Below are 21880 nucleotides of genomic sequence, written 5' to 3' on the forward strand. Positions count from 1 at the left end.
CTTATATCATTTAAGTGTTTATGACAGTCCAGATTTGACCTAGTGCGAGATCAAATGACCTGAATCAGCTGATTGACACTGGAAACCATGATCTCTGTTAAAGCTGTGCTTTACTGAGCCCACATTATAAAATGTAACAAACACTCGTGTGAAACTGGAAAAGGAAAAGATATATCAGTGACTGATCAACTTGTTGAAATCGATTTAATTGGTAACAGAACATTTCAAGTTTAATTGGAAAAGGATTTGAAAGCATTTGAAATTAAAGCGGTCCATAATATTTATATAGATATACATTAGCTACTGATAATGTTCAGGTAAGAATCAGTTATAATTAGGTGTGTTGGCACTGCTTTTTGATGTTGTTACTCCACATCAGATCTACAAAGACTGCCAACACCTGCTCTGTATCAGTGACATCATCACAGCTGGCCACCTTCTTTATACACACAGTCCGTTCAAGAGATTCTTATACACACACACGAGGCTCAGAAAGTGCACACAAGGAAAAATCCTTCTGACAGGAAAGGAATTTTCCCTTCATAACTTCAGAGTGGATGTATGAAAATATTAAGTATTCACACTTGATTCCTGACGAGAGTTTGCTACACAAAGCTTGATTGCACATTTGTCAAATCTTTGAGTCACATATGTGCTTTAGTGCTAAGTGCACTGTAGATTGTAGAGAAACCACGACCGAGCTGCTACGAAGGGACAATGAGTTTCAGGGTATGGTCTAGGGCCACAGCTGTCAGGCCCCACACTCGATGCTTCCCATTACAAAACACTGGAAGGGTGTAGCCGTACTTGTCGCCGACGCGGAAGTGTGTGTAGCCGCGGTTCTGAGGGTTGCACAGGTGGGACAAAGACAGGGTGAAAATCTCCTCCACCTGGGGAGGAAAACACTGGTTATAATTTTGGACCTAAACCGTAACCAACCAGAGAAGTGGAGTGTTTTAAAGTAAATGTTTTACCTATCTATTGATTTGTATTTTTACTCTGATAGTTTAAAAAACAGAAGAGATTATTGAGAACAAATGAACAGATGATAAAAGCTGTATGCTGCTTTAAAACTCTGATTTGAAACAAAGTCACCCCGAGAGATCATCTGGTGACAGAGCAATACTTAAGTAGACTGACCATAATATACCTCTAGTGTTTATTAGGGCCTAATACCTGACCAAACACTCAGGATTTCAGGTAAATCGGCTATGATACTGTGCTTGTTACGGTTGCATAGCAACCTCAGACACAACCTGCCGATGCGCTCTTAAAAGCTGGCACAAGAAAGGCATCGTGTTTTCAAGGCAGTTAAAGACACAGCAAGTGTACGGCCCCTAATTTCCAGGGCTGGTACCTGTGGTTATTCCACAGGCTAGTTAATAACATGTCAGGCAGAAAATCCAAACCACTGTGTTGCCCCGCCCAAAATATGTAATTTAATAATTAAATTAATATCGTAAACATCGACTAGTCACCTAATGGACCTAAATGACAGCTATTAGTCAACTATAGAAATTCTTAGTCGGAGCCAGCTCTAATCTCAACAATGTTCAGAAACAAAGTCCCAAGTTATTTACACATGTGAAAATCTGCCTCTCTCAAGAGGATATAAAACATAGAAGTGCTGAAAATAAATGAATATACCTCTCCAGGGTTTGGTTTGAAGGACAACTCCTCTATGGGGCCGAGGTTTGCCAGCACAGGAGCGACCAGCATCCCCGACTGGTGAGAAAGACGAAAGACACAAACAGCATCAGAATCCAACACTAACAAGTCAGTTGGTCAGATGGATTTGTTTGAAAATTAAAACATACATGACAGGCTAATCACAACGACAGACTCCGTATAAAGATATTTAAAACTGCTGAGGATTAAAATACACAAAAAAAAGCCTTAGAGGTTATTTCCCTTGTGGTCCCCTATTGCAGAAGAAGATGGTAGACTTGATACAAAAGGGTCAAAATGGTCAAGTTCTGACATGATGATTAGTGTCTGTCTGTTTAAGTTACACAAAACACTTAACTTTTTTTCATTATTATCATGATAGATTCATCTGTGGCCTAACTTTATGACAAAACAAAGCCTGTGTAGTAGTGGACATAAAAAAGAAGGTACTGTGGGCCTAATTAGGCTTAACTCGAGGCTAATGCTGGAACAATTTATCAACTTATCAAGTAAGCAGATGGCAGAAAATTACTCAAACCATTCAGATAATTAATAAGCGTTTGAGTGATTTATCTCTGTTGTGTCATCGTACACAGAGTATTTTGGGGCTTTGGTTAGCTGGTCAGACTAAACAAGCAATTTTACCTTGAGCTCGTTAGTTGTGATGAGCATTATCTACAATTTCATTTCTTTTTTCAGCAGCACGGTACTGCAGTGGTTAGCGTTGTCGCCTCACAGCAAGAGGTTTCCTGATTTGAACCGGGATGGGGAGTTTGCATCTTGTCCCTGTGTCAGCGTGGATTTTCTCTGGGCTCTCCACCTTCCTCCCACAGTCCAAAGAAATGCATGTTAGGTTAACAGGTGTAAATACACTCGAACCGCATTGAGGACGGATTGTTATCCAATCTGCCAAACCACTTCTGAAGGTGGTCAGGGACGCATTGTGACCACATCGAACGCAAGTGTAAATGCAAATGCATCTCCAATCCACATGTAACATCTCCGTGGGGGAAAATATGTAAGCAAGGTACGTCAGCTGGACAGAGGAAGAAGGAAGAAGACAACTACAACAACAACCCTCACTGGGTAGCGACTGCCAAGAAAAAGAAAACACGGATGATAGTAGAGGATGTAGTCACGGTGAGACGAAGTGTCTGCACTCCATTTGGTCCGACAAAGGGGTCCATACAATAACGCGACTTCACGGGCAGCTAACATCTTGTTGTTGTTGTTGTTGTTATTGCGGTGCACAGGATATGACATTGTAGTCTGCTGCTGGAAATGTTTGCAGATGAAGAAGAGGAGGATGTGACGTCAGCGGAAGGGAGCATGATCAGATAGCAAACGGACCTGGATGCGGACACCAGAGACACATTACTACCAGGTATAAATGTATGTGGGTAACCGCTATCCGATTGCAAACCAAATGCAAAAAAACGCATGATAGTCTGGCGATCTGTCTAGGGTGTACCGCATCCCTCGCCCAATATCAGCTGGGATAGGCTCCAGCCCCCTCACGACCCCTAACAGGATAAGCCGTTACGGAAAATGAATGAATGAACGGAGGGTTACTTTTAGTAATCGTTTACACAGTGAACGATTTGTTAAAAAAAAAAAATTAAAAAAACCTTACAGATTTATTGCCAATAAAATAATTGTTACTTGCAGCACTATTTAAGACTTTTTAACCACTATTCAAAGCTAATGAAAATTAAATAAAGAAACAAAATTGCAATCAAAACAAATGGATAAAAGAAAATAGCAGTTTTTCCAACAAGGTGCAATCAGTGGCACACCTTCACAGTTTTACAATACCCTCCATACATTAATAAACCATAACTCCATCTTGGCATTTTAAAATCAATTTAAAAAATTTAGAAGTGGTGTAATTTTACTCTTGACAGCACTTGCACTCACCCTGTCCCTGAGAGGCTTCAAGAGGCCCCAGACCTTCTCTGCTGCCACAGAAACACCCAGCTCCTCCCTGGCTTCCCTCAAAGCCGTCACCACCACATCATCTCTGTCTGATGGATCACTCTTTCCTCCTGCAAAGCTGCAAATGACTGGAAGTGAGGACAGATACAGAACTCCTCATGACATTTTTTTTTTATTTAGCTCCTAGCCTGCCACTTACCTGACATCTCCCTTGTGCCTGCCCTTCAGTGTGCTGGAGCGCAGGGTGAAGAGAAACGCTGGCTCCCCCTCAACAGAGCACAGCGAGACCAGGACTGATGCCCATCTCCCTTGGTTCTTTCCCTGGCTCTGACTTGCCCCCTTTTTCCCCTTGTCCACCTCGTACAGCTTCAAGTTGGGCCCCAGGCTCTGTCGACACCTGTTTTCATTCTCCAGGGATAGACAGTCTCTCCAGGCTTCTGCTATGCAAGGGGCAGCTTGATGAACTGCTCTGTTTATTTGAGAAAAGTTGCTTGAGTGTTGTTGTCTACTGTGAAAGTGATTCGAAACACATGCTGTATGTGTCGATGAGCTGAAGGGTCTAACAAAGTACTGTCTGCAGTATAAATGGCTTTGAAGGTTACACCGAGTCTTATTGGTGAAACGGAGTGAAGGTTGGCAAACGTCCCAAGGCCTTTCCCAGGGCTGAAGGCAAGTTGTGTTGATTAAACAGTCCTGGTGAGGACTTGCAGCTTTGACGCTTAGACCTAAATCTTCCGCTACAGTGCATTTCCAAAAGTCAGACGCTCGTCTGGCCTTTGCAGCGGCAAAAACCTGAGCAGAGTGATGATGGCTGGACAAAATGACATTGGATGGGTGGTTTTGAAACTCTCTCCGTCTCAGGTTGTCACAGCCTGAGTTGGATGAAGACAGCTGTGTTGAACGGGATGCAGTCTCTGTAGACAATGACGAGCCCTCCTTACTTCCACAGATCCCCTCGTATCTCCTTTGCTTGACATCTCTTGAGCCCTGCCATCCAGCAGCAGTGTGTTTACAGAAAGCAGAGAGGTGGGATTCCCTCAACAGCAACAATGGCCTAGTGGGACAGGACCAAATCAGGACCTGGGGGGCCCTAAACATCCTGTAAAAGAAACAGAGAGCAGCAATGAGGCTCGTTTTGCTCATCAGACAAATACACCAGCATATGAGTGTATGTTCAGTTTGGATTCTCTCAAAGCTCAGGTGAATGATAAATGTCACATGGCTCCACCTACAGGAGTGATCACGTCTGAATGAAAATGTTAGCGTCAATATCAGCTCAAAGCTGCTCGTATTTCAGCCAAACTTAAATTCTTTACACTCACAAAGTTTAGCTTTTTTGTCCCTAAGTTTCTCTATGCTAACTTCAGTTGCTGTCAAACTTTAAATTACTACCTAACGTTACTGCGGCTAGCGAGCTAGCTTAGCTGTGTTTTGTTTGCTACGTTAACACATCTGTATATAATCGCAATACGTGAAGACATTAGCTTTTGGGGCTTTTCCACAGCCAACTAAAACTAACAAAAGCTGTTGCCACGATCTTCTTTTGCTCTGAGATCAGCTGTCGATGTGTACGCAAACTAACTAGCTTGCTAACATATTAGCATAAAACTAGCAAAACAACGCCGGGCTAATGTAGCCCGATGCTAAACTTTAAATGCGGCGGATTAGAAAAAAAGCCGACACGCCCTACACAAAGTCAGAAAACATGCCAGTGACCCGTTTTAATTTTGTAATATAGTTTGAGAGCGGAAAACACTCACCTTGAAAGTTGAATCAACAGCTTCTGGCCTCTCGCCCAGCTAGCCGGCTTCCACTACTCAATATGGCGGGGGGCAGCTTCGTGCGCGTCAGTGTTGCCCTCACTGCGCTGCGGTGACGCCACTCACTTCCCCACACTCCCAGCAGCTCCTCATCTTGTTGTATTTATTGTAAATAGCCTAAAGGGTGAAGGTAAAACAGATTTTTTCTTTTATCATTTACTGATGAAACAATTCAGAACCTCATCCCTCATTGTTTGCAAATTTAGGCCCACATCACTGTCAGGTTACAGAGGTGAAAAACCAGCAGTCTGCCCAAACTGGACTCCACATTAACCAGGCCTTCACTAAAGCAGGTGATTATATTATAGGATTAATTTCTAGGGAGCCCTAACATGAACGTCTGGCTTTTTTTTCTCTTTTAATCTCAAGTTGCTATATTTATGATGCATACGATTTGGCAAACTGGGAAGCACCTATGACATAAGCGAAAGAAACTTCTCACCTCACCTGTTTTACCAGCCCCACCCGAGCCCAGGCTTCCTCAGTTCTTAAGCAGCATGAGTTTCATGTCAACTGGCATTTCAGCTTTGCCATTTTTGGGTGTCGTTGCTTTAACTTAAAACACTTTGGACCAATATTTGTAGTTCTGTTTCCTACTCAAACCAGGAACCTTGTGGTGACCTCCAAGAAATCCAGCTCATCCTCCTCCGTTCCACCCAGCACCACATGGCCTCAGCCTGGCCTGAAGAGGAGACCTTTGTGTGCTCAGTATGCCTGGACACACTGAAGGACCCGGCAACTCTACCCTGTGGACATTCATACTGCTTGGCTTGTATCCAGAGCCACTGGGACAAGAAAGACAGCAAGGGTGAGTGCAGCTGCCCCCAGTGTCGGCAGGTCTTCAAACCTCGACCCTCCCTCGCCAAGAGCACTTTGCTAGCGGAGGCGATGGAGAAACTGAGAACCAACAGTTTCAAGCAAAGCCCCTCCACAGCTGGCTCCTCTGCCCAGCCATCAATGCCTATCTACCTGGAGGTCCTACCGGATAGAGGGCCGCGACAGGGCAGTGTGTACCCTCAGCTTCCCACGGTGGAGCCCAGGCCCTGCCCTCAACACAACCGACCCCTGGACCTGTTTTGTCATGACGACAAGGAGTGTGTGTGTGAGGTGTGTTGCCAACATGGACACAAGGGACATCGTGTGCTTAAGCCAGAGGAAGAGAGGAAGGAGAGGCAGGTATGTAATGGACAAGGCAAATAAAGGGTGATGCTATCAGTGTGCTTATGTTTGTCTCTCGTGTTGGTCTTGGTGTTTAAGATGAGGTGCGGGGGAATCAAGAAGTGTGCTGTCAAGTGTAGCATTTTGAAGATGTAGCTGATAAAAAATTGTTTTTCCTGTGCATCCCTGTGTGGAAGTGCTCGTCTCTGAGGCCACAATATTGTGTAACATCACAATGACTCATCCCAAAGTACAGGCTAGGTCCATTACTGTCTTACAGTGTGTATGGCCTCTTCTACACTAATCCATGGATGATGTGTGTGTGTGTGTGTGTGTGTGTGTGTGTGTGTGTGTGTGTGTGTGTGTGTGTGTGTGTAGAAAGAGCTTGTTCAGATGCAGGTTGACATACAGAAGAGAATCCAGGAGACTGAGAGGAAGCTTGTGGAGCTCCCACATGCTGCCCGCCAACACAAGGTAAGTAGCAATCATGATTGCTTGCTGTACTGTGTCACCATTTCTGATATCTTGCTTGTTTATGACATACTAATATTCCTTTGTGCCCTCTTCTCTTCCTCTTTGTACACTCCCAGGCCTTAGTGCAGGCTCTAGAGCAAGAGAGCATGGATTTATTCTCAGAGCTAATCAAAAACGTGAATCAAACAGGCATCGAGGTCAGTGAGGCCCTCAGCATCCATGAGACCTCCTTAGGCAGCCAGGTCGAGGGGCAGATCCAGAATCTGGAGCAGGAGGTGGCATCGCTGCGCTGGAGGGGTGAGGAGCTGAACAGGCTGGCCGACATGCAGGACCACATCCGCTTCTTGAAGGTAAAAGAAGCCTAAGCATGAGGTTCACTATCGATACAATGCTGTTTTTTAATTTTAACATATTGTGTCACTTATACTGAAGAATTTCCTCACCATGGAGCCGCTGGGTCAGACGGCTGCCATGGGAGAGTCGAGTCAGGAGGAAGCGGTGGTAGCCTCTGTCCGCATAGTCATGAAAGAGCTACAACAGTCAATACAGGACGTCTGCAAAGCCAGCCTGGCTAAGATCATCACATTAGGTTAGTGTTCTTCTCTTCTCTCCTCCTTGCCTTTCGTCTTCAGACATTAAAACGTTCCTTTTCTTTGTAGTGAATCCTGACGCTGTGGCTTCAGTGCCCAATGGTGCAGCAGCAGCGGCCACTACGGCAGCTGATAACAGTTGTCAGGCCGCTGCAAAAAACACAGGTACTGTAACTTGAAATCCCTCAGTGGTACACAAGCACAGAATATGTTGAAGTTTGCTTGCCTGTTAAACTGTGGAAAAATGACACTTTAAGATGTGTTTCTCACAACTCCTCCACTCTTTCATGTAGTGTATGAGATGATAACAGACCCTCCACCTTTGCCACCTCCACGCCCTCAAGGTACAGATGCTCCTGGACCTGAAAACATTTAAATATGGCTGTTAGAAAGTGTCAGAGTTAATATTTTTCTTAGTCTATTTGTTTCTTCTCCCCATCAGGACACAAAGATTCATCCAAACGTCCTTCTTGTCAAGGTAAGAACAAGATAGCTTGTAACAGTGTACATGTTAGATGTCATGCAGTTGATATTTTATGTGGTTAACTTTTTCCTTTGTTTCTTCTCCCCCCATTTCTCTGGACATGAAGCTTCAGCCCCGCCTCCACCTTTCCCTCCTCCTCAACCTCGAGGTACTGTAAATACAAAAGCATCAGAAGCTGCCTTTCCAAATCAATCAACTACTTAGAGGAAATGGAAAGTGGTGTAAATGACTTTGATCCCTGATTTGATATATCATTTTTTGCCTCTTAGCACCTCCTGCAACAACAATGGGACTTGTTAATCCTGATCCAAAGACAAGAGAAGAACTGCTGAAATGTGAGTTCATCATAATCTATAATATATATAAACACAGAGTCAAGGCCTTCAGGGGGATCCAGAGTTCTCACTAAGATGCATCCTCTCCCCTCAGATCGCTTTGAACCCACCATGGATGCCAGAACGGTGTTTCGCCACGTGCAGCTGTCAGATGGCGATCGTAAGGCCACAATGCGGGCTGAGAACCTGAACCTACCAGACCATCCTGAACGCTTCCAGTTCTGGAGACAGGTTCTCTGCAGAGAGCCCCTAGGAGGGAGCCCTTACTACTGGGAGGTGGAGTGGACCGGCACAAAGGTGAATCATTAGACATCAGTGGGGAAACGGATGGTTTCGGATAGGCATGTGTTGCATACAAGACTTTTTTTTTCGTAAACTGAAATCACTCAACTGGACCACAAACTGAGACTTGTGAATTCAGGGTCTGTTGACTGTCATCCTGTTTGCCTAAAACAGAAGGTGACCACTTCACACTGCTGTCACAATAATCAGCAGTTTGTCCAACAAAAGCTGGACTCCAAAATCTCTCCCTTTGCTAATCTTGGATGTCACAAATACTCAGTGTTTTTGGTTTTTACAGATTTTCACCAAAATATACTTAGGATTCAAATTAAACTAATCACTTTAAACAGATTTTAATCTTGATTTTATGTCCTCACACGCCCAAAAATGTTGCATTTCCTGCTGCAAGAGGTCACTGGTTATTGTAGTTTACAATAAGACAGAGCCTTGCGTGATCAGGAGTCAAGCAATCCAGATTTTACCTTTTTAATATTCAAAATAAACACTGATCTGCTTTTGTGGATTCTTATTTTTCATCACACTAGCAGCTTGGTTTAAGGGATGTTAGTGTCTGTAAATCACTCCATCCACTTAAGTCCAGCCTGAAATTTCACAACAACTGGGGTACAATGAAATTTGGTAGAGACACACATGGTATCTAAATGATAAATCCTGATAAAGTCACCTGACTTTTCCTTTAGCACTATCACAAAGTTCATATTTGTGGTTTTGAGTGAAATTACTCAACAACTATTTGATGAATTGTTATTAAATTAAATTAATTATGAAAATTAGAGATCCTTTAACTTTCCATCATCATTTTAAAACTGTAATTTGTCCAACACTAAAAATTCTACTTGAATAAATACCTGCAAAACTAAAGACATTTCCATCAGCCTGAGCTGTACTTTGTGTTTCGTGCTCAGTTAGCATGCTGACACTAACTAAACTACACTACATAACACCTGCTAAACATTAGCATCTTAGCATTGTTACTGTGAGCATACTGGCATGCTGACATTGGCTCATAGCAGCACTGTGCCTAAGTACAGCCTCACAGAGATGCTAGCATATCTGTAGTCTCTTAGTCATGTTGAATAAATACCAATACTGAGCCCTGGGTATGAACCCTCAAAGATTTAGAAGACATGAGCTGTTGGATTTACATGTTACATTTAGGTACTGAAGATGAACTTTAACAGTCCTTCGCTGCCATTTGCAGCCACATCGATTTGCTTCCTCTCCTAATCAAGTGTTTTCCTGTCCCACCATGCAGATCACCATCGGCGTGGCCTACAAGGAGATGGAGCGTAAGGGTTCTGATGACAACAGCCGTCTGGGCCACAACGCTCTGTCCTGGAGCTTGTACTGGTCCGGGACCGGCTTCTCCTTCTGGCACAACAGCCAGGAAAAATTGCTGGGTTCCCCCAAGGCCCGGCGGATTGGCATCTATCTGGACCAGCATGCAGGGATTCTGGCTTTTTACCGCATCACCCACAACCAGGCTGAGCTCATCCACCGGCACCAGACCCAGTTCACTGGCCCACTGTACCCAGGGTTCAGGTTCTGGGGGGGTGTGGGGTCTACAGTGACTATTTGCCAGTTGGATTGAGTTGTTTATGAATGATGGGCTGTTGTTTTTTCATATAACCGGTTAGTCTGGTTGGAAGCATGTGACAATTTCTTAATAAGGAAGCAAATGTGCTCAAGAGAAAAACATGTTCAAGAATGTCTGGTTTTCATGTTATTCTTTCTCCGCCAGCTTTTATTGGTGTGATGTCTTTGTAAGTGAATAAAAGAGCAGCGAACACACATTTCATTTATACATCTTTATATTTTTGGGATGGATGTTAACATCTCTTAAAGGAGCAGTATGTAAGATTTGAGCAGATGTGTTAGCATCTAGTGGTGAGGATCGCAGATTTCGAACAGCTAAAACTCCTGATGAGAACTCCTGTAGTGTTTATCATTCAGGAGGTTTTATATAATATTATATTCCCTTTCTGCCGATACATCTGCCCAAATCCTACACGTTGATCCTTTAAAGCGTTGTTGATGGTTTGAGTAGACCTCAGTATGGTGTGACACGTACACAGGCCAATACACATTCTGTCCTGCTGATCTTATCTTTGATCCTCACTCTTAGGTAACCAGGATGCTTTTAACCCCTCCTCCATTCTTAAGTTATCTGTAGCATCTCTCGTATTCCCACATTGATTTGTAACAGTTTGACCTTCATTGGCCTTTTGTCCACCCATTCCTTTCTCCTCACGTAGCTAAGACTGTTATTCATGTACCTGCAATGCAGAGTCCTGATTGGTGTTCAATAAAAGATTTATTTTGCTTCACATTCTCATCTCCTCACTTGTTGCTCTCCTTGGTTTTTATGAGTCTTTTCTGTCTTGATCCAAACACTCTTCAGCATGGCCTCGCCTCAAGTAATTCAACACTATTCACAGGGGGACAATGAATCTCTCATTTTACATGTGGTGGCAACAGCTTGTTGTGTCCCACCCTCATTGAAACAGTTATGTTACGAACAAATTATGAAGATATAATGAACACTGATAACATAGCTTCTGGGTGCAAAGTCTTGAATTTAATAATCTGCTGGTACTCAAAATAATCATGCAGTAGTGTTCAACATGTAATGGATTGATGTGATGGATGCAAATGTTAATCTCAGCTCACATTATGCCTCTTTTAAACAATAAAGCCAATAAAAAAAAGAGTATTTTCAGCACTGAATAGGCCTACCAGGCACATGGTCAGGGGCCCAAAGCGTCAGGGCCCCCCTGGCCTTGACCAAAAAGGGATGCGAAGGAACTGCAAAGACACAAAACAACCAATAAAGACAAAACTAAAAAAAGGTACACAAGACTACAGAGTCTCTAGTCCCTTTTACGCTGCCAGATTTTCAGCGAATGTTGGGCCATTTTGCCGGCAAACTGCGAGCGTTAAGACACAGAGGGCCGGATTGGCGAGTTGATCCAAGGTGCCCAGTTTTCCACCTTGTAGGGTAGTCATATTGGTGGAACCTTTTTCTGTTTAAAAAAAACGAGGCGGCCATCCGCCACGGGAGGGGTTGTTGATGACGCCACACGTGCAAGCCACTGTGGATAAACAGGAAACAGCTAATAGCAGGAATTAGCGAGCAGCGAGTAGCAAGAGGGAAACGCAAACCTGACAGACACTGTAAAGATGAGCAACTGGGGAGACAAGGAATTGCGCGCCCTCCTTGCCCTCGCAAACTAAGAGGCCATTAACCGGGACGGTGAAGGACGAGTTACGAGAGAATCACTGAAGGACTGACCAGCCGCAGCTTCCCTCCCACGTCACTGTTTACATCACACACTGAGCAACACATTTTGTTGCTTGCTCACGCCCCCCATTGCCCCGAAAAAGGCGCATTCTGTATAAACAAAAGTAGGTAGGCGGCATTTTACCGCACTCCCCGATTTTGTTTTTATACTGCCAATGCTGAAAAAAGACTGATTGGGCTTTCCTGCAAATTTGCACAATTCCTATTTAAAAAGGGCTTGTGTGTCTTGCTCTTATGTAGAGAGGTGGTGGGGCCTTTTGCATATACGTGCCCAGGGACCCATCGTCTCATAATCCACCCATGATTTTCAGTGTTGCAAACTGACAAGTCACTCTGTCTTTGATCCACAATATACAAGTGGCATCCCAAACACAGAGGAAAGACACTGCCTTTGTTTGCTGATGGGAACATTGAACCTTGTGGACATCTTCCCGCAGAGGACAGATGATACCTGACCTACATCTACAACACAAAGCCCTGGAGGCTGTGTGTGTGTGTGTGTGTGTGTGTGTGTGTGTGTGTGTGTGTGTGTGTGTGTGTGTGTGTGAGTGTGTGCATGTTTGTGTGTGAAGCCCCTACTCAAACAGAAGTGATTTAAGGTATACAGGTGTATACGTATACAGACATGAAGGCAAAAAGGGTGGACTATAGGGTAAACTGGGAGGAGCTATAGAATGACGCTGATGGGAAACATATAGTATATATAGGTATGACGCTTAAACCTGCATCAGTCTGTCACATCTTCTCTCCTTCTGAGGCCATCATCAGCTGCCAGCATCACCATGCGAGGTGAGACGAGATATAACAAGGATATATGATATAAAGTTTTCCATTCTCAGGTTTTGTGATTCTTCTTTGGGATTAGTGCTACATAGCTTTTGCTCTTCTCCGCAGCTATTGTATTGCTGTGCCTGTTGGAAGCAGCCTTCGTCCGGGCCACTGAATATTCCTGGAAAACATCTGGTACAAATACAGATAGTGCAAGTGTCGATCCAAACGCGGACAACGGTGAGAGACTTTTAGGAAAATATATGATGAAATGGAACATAATCAGAGTACCTACTGGGGGTAAGAGAGGGACTGATTACCCATTGGCCTTCGAAAAGCTTGGGGTGAAATGTTTGGTTTTGTTTTCTAAGTAATTAGTGACGTAACTGAATAAAAATGGGCTGAATAAATCAGTTGAAAGACTGTAAAAGAATAGTGGAAGCTCTTTGAGGCTCCTGAAGGTGCAATGTGGTTTCATCCGCCAAGCACTAGGATTCATCTTTAAATTCAGCCTAAAGACAAATAAAGAATAAAAGGAAAGGAAACAGAAGCAAACTTTGACTTTGTAAAAATCAAAAGGTGCTTGAGAGACATGGATCAAGAGATGAAGGGCAAGGGACACACAGAAACTGATAACGCATGGGGCCCAGGCTTTGGTGCTACGTCCCTGTATGTTCTCATCTGCAACTTACTGCATTTCTGTGTGTTCAGCATGTGTTACGGACCAGGCATCGTGTGGATGCTGTCTGATGCAGCAGCAGGTTCACAGGATGAAGACGTTCTTTAACATGAGCCTCACTGAGCTGGAGAAGGAGCTGATGAAGACAAAGAGCATCCTCAACAATGTCAGAGGTGAGACAAGAGCATGAGACACACAAACCCGAACAGCTCTCCACACTCTATCATGCAACACAATCAGTGGGTGTAACATTTTTCCCTCTTCCCCTCTTCTCCATCTCCAGCCAGCCGCAGTGCCTTCTCCGTCTCTCTAACCAATGAAGACAAACTGAACTGCTTTGGCCCCTTCCGTGACGACACGCTCATCGCCTACAAACATATTTTCATCAACCTGGGTGATGGCTACAGTCCGGACACCGGTATCTTCACTGTTCCACGCTCTGGTGTCTACAGCCTTGCCCTCACCGTCTACAGTGATGCTGGTTCTCCTGGTAACACTCTGGCTGCCTGCGCCGGTCTGCTGGTTAACGGCCAGGTGGTGGCAGGACCCAGAGAAAAAAATATGCAAGATCAAGAGGACAGTGCCACGGTTGTTGTGGCCCTCCACCTGACGGCTGGGGACCAGGTGGCTGTCAACCTGCCCATTGGATGTTTCCTCTGCGACGACAGCAGCCACTATAACACTTTCACTGGTTTCCTGCTGTATGCTACTGACTAAGCTAGGGAAGTTGTAGCTGCTCTGGGATTTGTACCAACTCTGGCATTGTTTGAGTCTGATACATGAAATATTCCCGTAGCAGCAGCTGTGTTTTGTAGCTCTTTATCTCTTTGGTCTTTCTCACCCAACAATGCTCTCAACTTGCTGGTTTTATTTCATCATCTTCCACTGTCCTCACACCCTAATGTTATCGTTTGACACAAGCAAGGTTTAAGTTTATTTCTAATGTTTGAAATAAGATTTAAAAATGTTGTATATCTATGTCACAATTGTCCATGTTCTGAACTTACTCACAACTGATTAGTGTCATATAATCTGAGTTTGTCTGTTCTTGTAACTGCAAATCTGTCACTTACTGATTTTATGTGATATATATTGATGGAAATATGTGATATACCTGTAAAATCAAACATAAATAAATCAGGATTTTGAACAAAATAATAGTGTATGAGGTATTTTGTTTAAATCTCTACAATGGCACACAATGGCATTGCACTGCTATGACATTGTGTCTACATACAGTGGACAATATATCAATTTTTTCATCCCACACAATCAGATTTCTTGTCAAAACCTGGCTCCTACATTACCCACAATGCATCGCAACCACAACAGTTCATTCAGGGATTTGTGGGTGTAATGCCAGCAGCCTCTAATGTAGCCTCCAGCCAGTGGTGTAATATAATGAAGTAATAATACTTTACTACTTTACTTGATTTTTTATATTTCTGTCAACTTTTACTTTTGCTGCATTACATTTCCTAGATTAAATGAATACTTTTACTTCAATTCTTTTCTCTGTCATTCATTCATTCATTCATTTATTTTCCAAAACTGCTTATCCTGTTAGGGCTTGTGGAGGGGGTCTGGAGCCTATCCCAGCTGACACTGGGCAGGAGGCAGGGTACACCCTGGACAGGTCATCAAACCATTTGATCATTTGTCAAATACTTTTGATTTATGACCAAATACCTGCAAAACTAGTGACATTCCTCTCACTGACATTCCCATCAGTCTCAGCTGTATTTTGTGTTTAGTGTGAATTAGCAAATGGTAGCTTCCTAACATGCTAACATTAGCATTTACCTCAAAGCACCTCTTGATTATGTGCAGTTTAGCTGTGGATTCTTAGACCCTCATTTATCAATCTAACGTACAAACCAGAACAGATCCGACTGCAGAAATCATCCAGTGATAGGGTTCATGTGTGATTCATGAAATGTTATCTCATCAAACACAGTGTAAGATTGATCGGGTGATGATGAATGTGGCAGCTGAAAACAACTGTTATTTACATATCCTACTCCAATGCATTCTGGTTTTAAAGGCCTCGCCGCTAAGGTGTTACAATCAACAAGGTGAAGCCAAATGCAGAACACAGACTCAGGAGGAAAGTGGTAAAGTGTTTTATTGCCAGGATAATGAATGTGGCAGTGGGGAAAAATCCAGGGGATGGAGGCTGAGGGGAATGGTTTATGACGGGGAAGCAAACTAGGTTGGAGGGGTTCGGCTGGCTGGGAGCGTGGCACAAGAACAAACAGACGGGCAGGCGGGCAGGTAAAAGTAAAGTTGAATTCACAATTCAGTAACAGCCTGAAGTGTGACTGTACCACAGTGTTAGACTCAACGATCTGGTGACAACTGGAGAGGAGAGCCGGTGTTATATACTGCAGGGTTGATTACTGGATGGTTCTCAGGTGAGCAGCAGGAAGCAGGTGAGTTGAATGAATGGAATCAGGAACCCAGGAGAGTGAGAGTTTTGCCACACTCACAGCACAGACACACAGAGAGACAGACAGGGGGAGGGGAAACAGAGGACAATAAAAAACACGGCCAGGGCCATGACACTCAAGTTTATGACACGGAGGGACATAATACGGCCAAGAAGACGCTAGAAATGGATACACTGATGGCCCGGGTCCAATTTAACCAAATGGTTATATTTGGCAGCCTGAAAAGTGTTGGAAAAGCACAATATAGAAGCAAATCACTGCTGCAGTCAACAGCATTGCAGTGGACAATCGAACTCCAGCTGAGGCTGGAATATTAAATTTACACATCTATAATATGTATTGACCTATAGCCCACATGTAATATAATATTTATATAACAGCTTATAATTGACCCAGATGGAGGAGCACATGGCAAATCAAGTCTGCTTCCATTTTGGGTGGCAGCCAGACACACCACCTGTGTCTGAGCTGGACACTGGTAAAAATGTAATAACCCACAGGCTACAAGTATTTGAATATTTACACAGTTGCAGGGTTTATTTATTTCTTTTTATTGAAGTAAATTTGTTAACTTAGGTTCAGGAGCAGGGCCACGCCTCAACCACACCTCGAATTACCTGCCAAGCCTACCTACACCTCTCAGATTTCTCGACCCATCCTCCCTTTCTCTTCCCCTCATCCATCATCCTCCCGGCCTCATACCTACCAACATTCCTTCATCCTCTCTTCCCTTCTCCCCTCAACTGGAGGTTGACCATCTGGGTGGAAAAACGCCTGAGACGGAACCCCACACTGAGTCTCCCTCTGCCCAATCTCCAGTACATCCTCCTAGATCAACCTAACAGAAGACATCCTTCTTTCACCTTCACCCGCTTGTGTCCATTCACCAGTCCTCAACAACTAACACCTCCAGAAATACAATTTAACATTTAGACGACATATTGTTGTGGCATGGTCCTTGCTAGTGAATGATGAGTGATTAAATACTTAGATGCCAGTCAGTATATGGTCTAATAACAACTCTCCAACTCAACCGGATTTACTGCTGCACCTCAAGTCCTCGCAGCCTCAAACTTGAGAACACGAGTGTGAGATTTGATCATAGCCTCCACTCACATCCACATTGATAAATGCCATTGTCTTGACTGATTATATGAGCACATAAATGAGTACTTGTGGCATCCAAACGGAGCTCATGAACTATGGTCAATGAGAATGAGGCTGGGATACAAGCAGCTGAAAGGAGTTTCCTCTGTGGGGTGGCTGGGCTTAGCCTAGGAGATAGGGTAAAGAGCTCGGACATGTGGAGGGAGCTCGGAGAAGAGCCGCTGCTGTTTTGCGTTGAAAGGGATCCGTTGAGGTGGTTCAGGCATCTGATCAGGATGCCTCCTGGGCGCCTCCCATTGGAGGTGTTCTGGGCACGTCCCACTGGTGGGAGGCCCTGAGGCAGACGGGGGCATTGCTGGGGAGAGGGACGTCTGGAGTGCTTTGCTCAGCTCCTGCGACCCGGCCCCGGATAAGCGGATGAAAACGGATGGATTGGATGGATGGCATCCAAACAGAGTGGTATTTTGAGCCAGTTATTCCTACAGCAAGACCAGCTGTGTATGGATGGCTTTTCCCTCGAGTCTCATCTCTTGCGCATTAGTCATTAGTGACCACAGATTTCCTCTCTTTGGATAAGACTCTCTGTGGTACCTCTATAACAGTCCTCAGCAGTACCTAAAGAACATCAGTGCTGTAGTTTTGTGTGAAGCTGCTCCACAGAGAGTTATCGTTCCACTCTGAAGCAAGTATGTTCGTTATCAACCATGCACTGAGTGGTTGGACCAGACAGTTGGTGCAGACCCCCATTAAAGGCTAAAAAAAATCATGTACACTGTCTTTAAAAGTAATTTCAGCTATGCAGCTCACCATGATTCTTGGCAACTGGTGAGGAAACTGAACTGAACTCATCCCAGGCGATAGATGATACCTGGGTGGCATCAGTAACAAAGCCCTGGAGGGTACCTGCTTGTGTGTGATTTAGGAAAATGAGAGCCCCTAGCGATGAAGAAATACAACTCCAATTATAAGGTTATAAAAACAAATAGGGTGGACAATAAAAACGGGGGAGCAATGCCAAAAGAGGAGGAATAAAAATGACGGAAACCAAGGGAGGGGCTCTCAGTAAAATAAATATCCACGTCTTTTGTCTCATGATCAGTCTACACACTGCCCATCCTTGTGAAGCCATCATCATTTACCAGCATCAACATGAGAGGTGAGACTTAATACAAGCTGCAACTACAGTGACATCATTTTTAGGAGGGAGACGGCTGAAGCATTACAGGCAAGGTGGACTCCTGAATGGTCAGACAGAATGGAAGCAGTGTGGGTTAGAAATGTCCTGACTGAAGGTGACTCATCAGGGAGTCTCAAATCTTGTTCAAAAGAAATGAAAGGAAGGACAGAAACAGCAGTAGCTTCGAGTCAGCTCATTGCCTGAGAAAAGTAATGGCAACTAATGCAATGCTTTTTCTGAGTTTTATTGGTATCAGCCTTTGCTCTTTTCCCACAGCTATTGTACTGCTGTGTCTGCTGCATGCAGCCTCTGGTCAGTATTTCTGGAACTCACCTGATTCCACTACAAGTTATCCAGAACATGATGGTAAGAGATTGAGAAGGAAAAGTCTATCCCCTCTGCATAGTCATATCCATCTGCCATCTAATGTATTAATGTGTGCACCTATACGTGTGTGTGTGTGTGTGCACAGTTTGCCTTTTGGATCAGACATCATGTGGCTGCTGTCTGATGAAGAAGCAGATGCACAGGATGGTGAAGTTCTTCAACCTAACCCACAAATTAATGAGCGAGGAGCTGAGAAAATCAAAGATGGCCCTCGACACTGTGAAAGGTGAGCAACACATCGTCAAGCCACACAGACCGGGTGACAGACATCATCAAAATATTTCAGTAAAACAAAAAAATGATCCACTTTTTATTACTGTGATTGTTCCTATTTCTCTGCATCCACAGCCAGCCGCAGTGTCTTCTCTGTCGGCCTCAACGATCACAAAAACATGAGCTGCTACGGCCCCTTTAGCACTGCAAAAATCATCACCTACAAACACGTCTTCATTAACTGGGACAATGTCTACAGCACGGACACTGGTATCTTCACCGTTCGCAGCTCTGGTGTCTACAGCATCTCCGTCACCATCTACACACCTCGTTCTGCTGGTAGCATCACTGGCGCCTGCGCCTACCTGCAGCTCAACGGCATGGACGTGGCTGTACTCTACGAACAAGAAAACCATGACTTGCAAGACAGTTTCACTGTTGTTGTGACTCTGGAGCTGAGGGCTGGAGACCAGATGGCAGTCCTCCTGACGGCAAGATGTTTCATCTGTGATAACACAAGCCACTTTAACACTTTCACTGGCTTCCTGCTGTACGCTACTGATTCATATGGCAAAAAGTAGCTGTTGTGGGTCTTATACTGACAGTTTCTGAGTCTGTTAGAAGAACACGACTTGTAGCCCTTGATCTCTGTCTGATTTGTACTATCACTCATCCCGACACAACACTGTCATCATTATTTTGTGCTCCGCTATTTTTCCTGAGATCACTTCCCATCAGTTATGAATATTACTTTCTGAGGGAAGCCAGGTTATTAATCAACCTCTGATGTCTTTTGCACTGTAACAGCTGTTGATTTTTAAAACTACTGAAATGATGTGATGTAGGCTTGATTGTAATATAAATATATATATTAAAAAAACTGTACCTGAAACCTACCAGTGAAATAAACCAGACATTTAAACTAGTTGGCACTCTGAGTCATTTTGTTTCAACCTCCACTAAAGAAACAAAGGATACAAAAGTGATTTCTACATTAGACATGTTGATGGCAAACTTGGATTAATAATAATGAAGCTATGTACAGATCAATAAAACTTTGACATTTTAGGATAATTTTAGGATTGGAATCATTCTCACCCAAATTATAAACAATTTGATCAAAGCCCTGAAGTTACAGCTTTGGTCGCCTTCAATCACAGAAACTGAGAATGTCATGTGTTCCAGACAGATGAAATATGAGCCATAATAGATAAAGTTCTGCTGCAGTAAGATATATATTGTTAAAATCTTTATTTAAAGACTGTAGTCCAGCTTCAATATACTGCGACTGTATTAAGGTGTCTTATCCTGTACATTATTCTGCACACACCATATCTGTGATGAAAGCAATGAAGGTGACTCAGGATGAAATGAGATGTGACCTATAACACATCTATATAATATAATATGATATGATATGATATAATGTGATATAATATAAATACATACATAAGAATTCAGTCATTTTTCTAGCCTTGGATCTCAATAGACTGTATATATATTTTTTATTGAATAAAGGTTAAATAAATAGATTAAAAAAATCTTCTTCCTCTCTTGTTATTGCTAAAATTATTATTATTATTATTATTATTATCATTATTATTGTTATTATTATTATAAAAAGCCCCAAATTGAATAATGCATCATTTAATTCTTGCATTAATGAACAAAAAATAATATAAAAAATGTTGCAGCTGGTAAAGGTGCAACTTAAATGCTTTATATACTGCTGGATAGTTTATTCTATAATTATGCATCATCCATTATTAGTTGATTATATTTTGTGTTATCAAGTTTTCAAAATAACGAAAGCAGACAAATGTTGACTAAAATAAATGTATGAGTAAAAAGTACAACGTGTCCCTCTGAGATTCAGTGGAGTAGAATAAAGTTGCATAATGTGGAAATACTAAATTACAAGCACCTCAAGTTCCCTACATTTTAATGATAGCAGTTGCAAAGTGTTCGTACTAGATACTTATTACTGACAACAACTAATATTTTTTAATTACAATTCATAATTAATCTGAAAAAACAGTTTTTGAGTATAAATAAGATGCCAGAATGCATAAAGAAAAGCATCAAAATAGAGCTTGCTCTTAAAAACCTTCCTTGGAGAGGATCCCCTCGGATTGAGCCACAGCATGATCAACACAGCATATAAAAATCATCCAAACTAGTACTCGAGATCCGCCTCAATACTGGTGTCAAGATCGATACGTGACGGTTTTAGTCTCGTCTCGGATGCAACTTACTTTCTACTCTGTCTAATCTCGTCCTCAGACAAGGATATAATTTTATTTCAAAATCACAACCACAACTTTTTATGAGAATGTGGATCCTTCAGATAGTGGGACTGGTCTTGGTCATGACCTCTCTCACTTTCGCTGGCCTTGACTACAACACTGATTTTAACCATCTTCAACCTGTGTGCTCGTCTGCTGATGACTCTGCCACCTCTCTCCAGACGACAGGTGATACCTGGCCTGTGACCAAGCGAACAAAGACCTGGAAGGTGTGTGCCAGCTTGTGTGCGATTTTAAGAAAGTGAGAGCACCTGGTGACGATAAAGCATCCCCAGCTGAACAGATATAAAGGCAAATAGGGCGAATGATTAAAAAAAACCAAACAAGGAGGAGCGATGACAGAAGAGGAGGAATAAAAGTTAGAAGTAACAAGGGAGGGGCTCTGAGAAAAAATATATATCCACTTTCTCCACTGATCAGTGTATCACACCCTCCATCCCTCTGAAGCAGTCGTCATTTAGCATCAACATGAGAGGTGAGACATTTACACAGGTATTGGTTCAGATACATAACAACACAACAGGCCACTGATGCAAAGCTTGTACAGTATTCTTGGTTCAGTGCTACATTTGCTCTTCCCCCCCAGCTGTTGTACTGCTGTGTCTGCTGCATGCAGCGTTGTCTACCAGATTTCCTTGGGAAGGACTTGACTACAAATTCCCGGAGCCAGTACCCGACACAGGCAATGGTGAGGAATTGTGGCTCCATAATTTGTGTGTCTTTTT

At 43.2% G+C, this 21880-nt stretch overlaps 3 protein-coding genes across 5 annotated transcripts; 2 read left to right on the forward strand and 1 right to left on the reverse strand.

Moving 5' to 3' along the window:
• Positions 1-190: 190 nt before the first annotated feature.
• On the reverse strand, positions 191-5495 carry nudt8 (nudix (nucleoside diphosphate linked moiety X)-type motif 8). 2 transcript variants are annotated; one of them, XM_050070371.1, is made up of 5 exons: positions 5364-5495; positions 3803-4702; positions 3586-3721; positions 1648-1725; positions 191-890 (listed from the first exon to the last, which is right to left on the reverse strand). In XM_050070371.1, the coding sequence occupies exons 2-5, from the start codon at positions 4699-4701 to the stop codon at positions 705-707; spliced, it is 1299 nt and encodes a 432-aa protein (XP_049926328.1). In that variant the 5' UTR covers position 4702; positions 5364-5495; the 3' UTR covers positions 191-704. The 2 variants fall into 2 exon arrangements, with proteins under 2 accessions (XP_049926328.1, XP_049926330.1); XM_050070373.1 differs by lacking the exons at positions 3586-3721; positions 3803-4702; positions 5364-5495 and adding an exon at positions 2314-3507.
• ftr86 (finTRIM family, member 86) lies at positions 4677-11097 on the forward strand. 2 transcript variants are annotated; one of them, XM_050070362.1, is made up of 12 exons: positions 4677-4803; positions 6030-6599; positions 6960-7055; positions 7172-7405; positions 7488-7644; positions 7715-7810; positions 7939-7989; positions 8088-8123; positions 8236-8277; positions 8399-8464; positions 8559-8761; positions 10023-11097. In XM_050070362.1, exons 1-12 carry the CDS (start codon positions 4774-4776, stop codon positions 10356-10358), a joined length of 1917 nt encoding a protein of 638 aa, XP_049926319.1. In that variant the 5' UTR covers positions 4677-4773; the 3' UTR covers positions 10359-11097. The 2 variants fall into 2 exon arrangements, with proteins under 2 accessions (XP_049926319.1, XP_049926323.1); XM_050070366.1 differs by lacking the exon at positions 4677-4803 and adding an exon at positions 5639-5716.
• A 1646-nt stretch (positions 11098-12743) lies between these two features.
• Positions 12744-14673, forward strand: cbln20 (cerebellin 20). Its single transcript, XM_050068095.1, has 4 exons — positions 12744-12857; positions 12963-13076; positions 13548-13688; positions 13799-14673. The coding sequence occupies exons 1-4, from the start codon at positions 12851-12853 to the stop codon at positions 14230-14232; spliced, it is 696 nt and encodes a 231-aa protein (XP_049924052.1). The 5' UTR covers positions 12744-12850; the 3' UTR covers positions 14233-14673.
• The last annotated feature ends 7207 nt before the right edge of the window (positions 14674-21880 follow it).

This window comes from Epinephelus moara, chromosome 2, assembly GCF_006386435.1.
Source record: "Epinephelus moara isolate mb chromosome 2, YSFRI_EMoa_1.0, whole genome shotgun sequence".
Classification (NCBI taxonomy): domain Eukaryota; kingdom Metazoa; phylum Chordata; class Actinopteri; order Perciformes; family Serranidae; genus Epinephelus; species Epinephelus moara.

Coding starts and splice junctions, on each gene's coding strand:
- nudt8 (XM_050070371.1), bottom strand. CDS start 4,701: ATGTTTAGGGCCCCCCAGGTCCTGATTTGGTCCTGTCCCACTAGGCCA. Junction 1,726..3,585: donor TGAAGCCTCTCAGGGACAGG/GTGAGTGCAAGT, acceptor CTTTCTCACCAG/TCGGGGATGCTGGTCGCTCC. Junction 891..1,647: donor TCAAACCAAACCCTGGAGAG/GTATATTCATTT, acceptor TTTCCTCCCCAG/GTGGAGGAGATTTTCACCCT.
- ftr86 (XM_050070362.1), top strand. CDS start 4,774: ATGTTCAGTTTGGATTCTCTCAAAGCTCAG. Junction 7,811..7,938: donor GGCCGCTGCAAAAAACACAG/GTACTGTAACTT, acceptor TCTTTCATGTAG/TGTATGAGATGATAACAGAC. Junction 8,465..8,558: donor AAGAGAAGAACTGCTGAAAT/GTGAGTTCATCA, acceptor CTCTCCCCTCAG/ATCGCTTTGAACCCACCATG.
- cbln20 (XM_050068095.1), top strand. Junction 13,077..13,547: donor CGATCCAAACGCGGACAACG/GTGAGAGACTTT, acceptor CTGTGTGTTCAG/CATGTGTTACGGACCAGGCA. Junction 13,689..13,798: donor CATCCTCAACAATGTCAGAG/GTGAGACAAGAG, acceptor CTCCATCTCCAG/CCAGCCGCAGTGCCTTCTCC.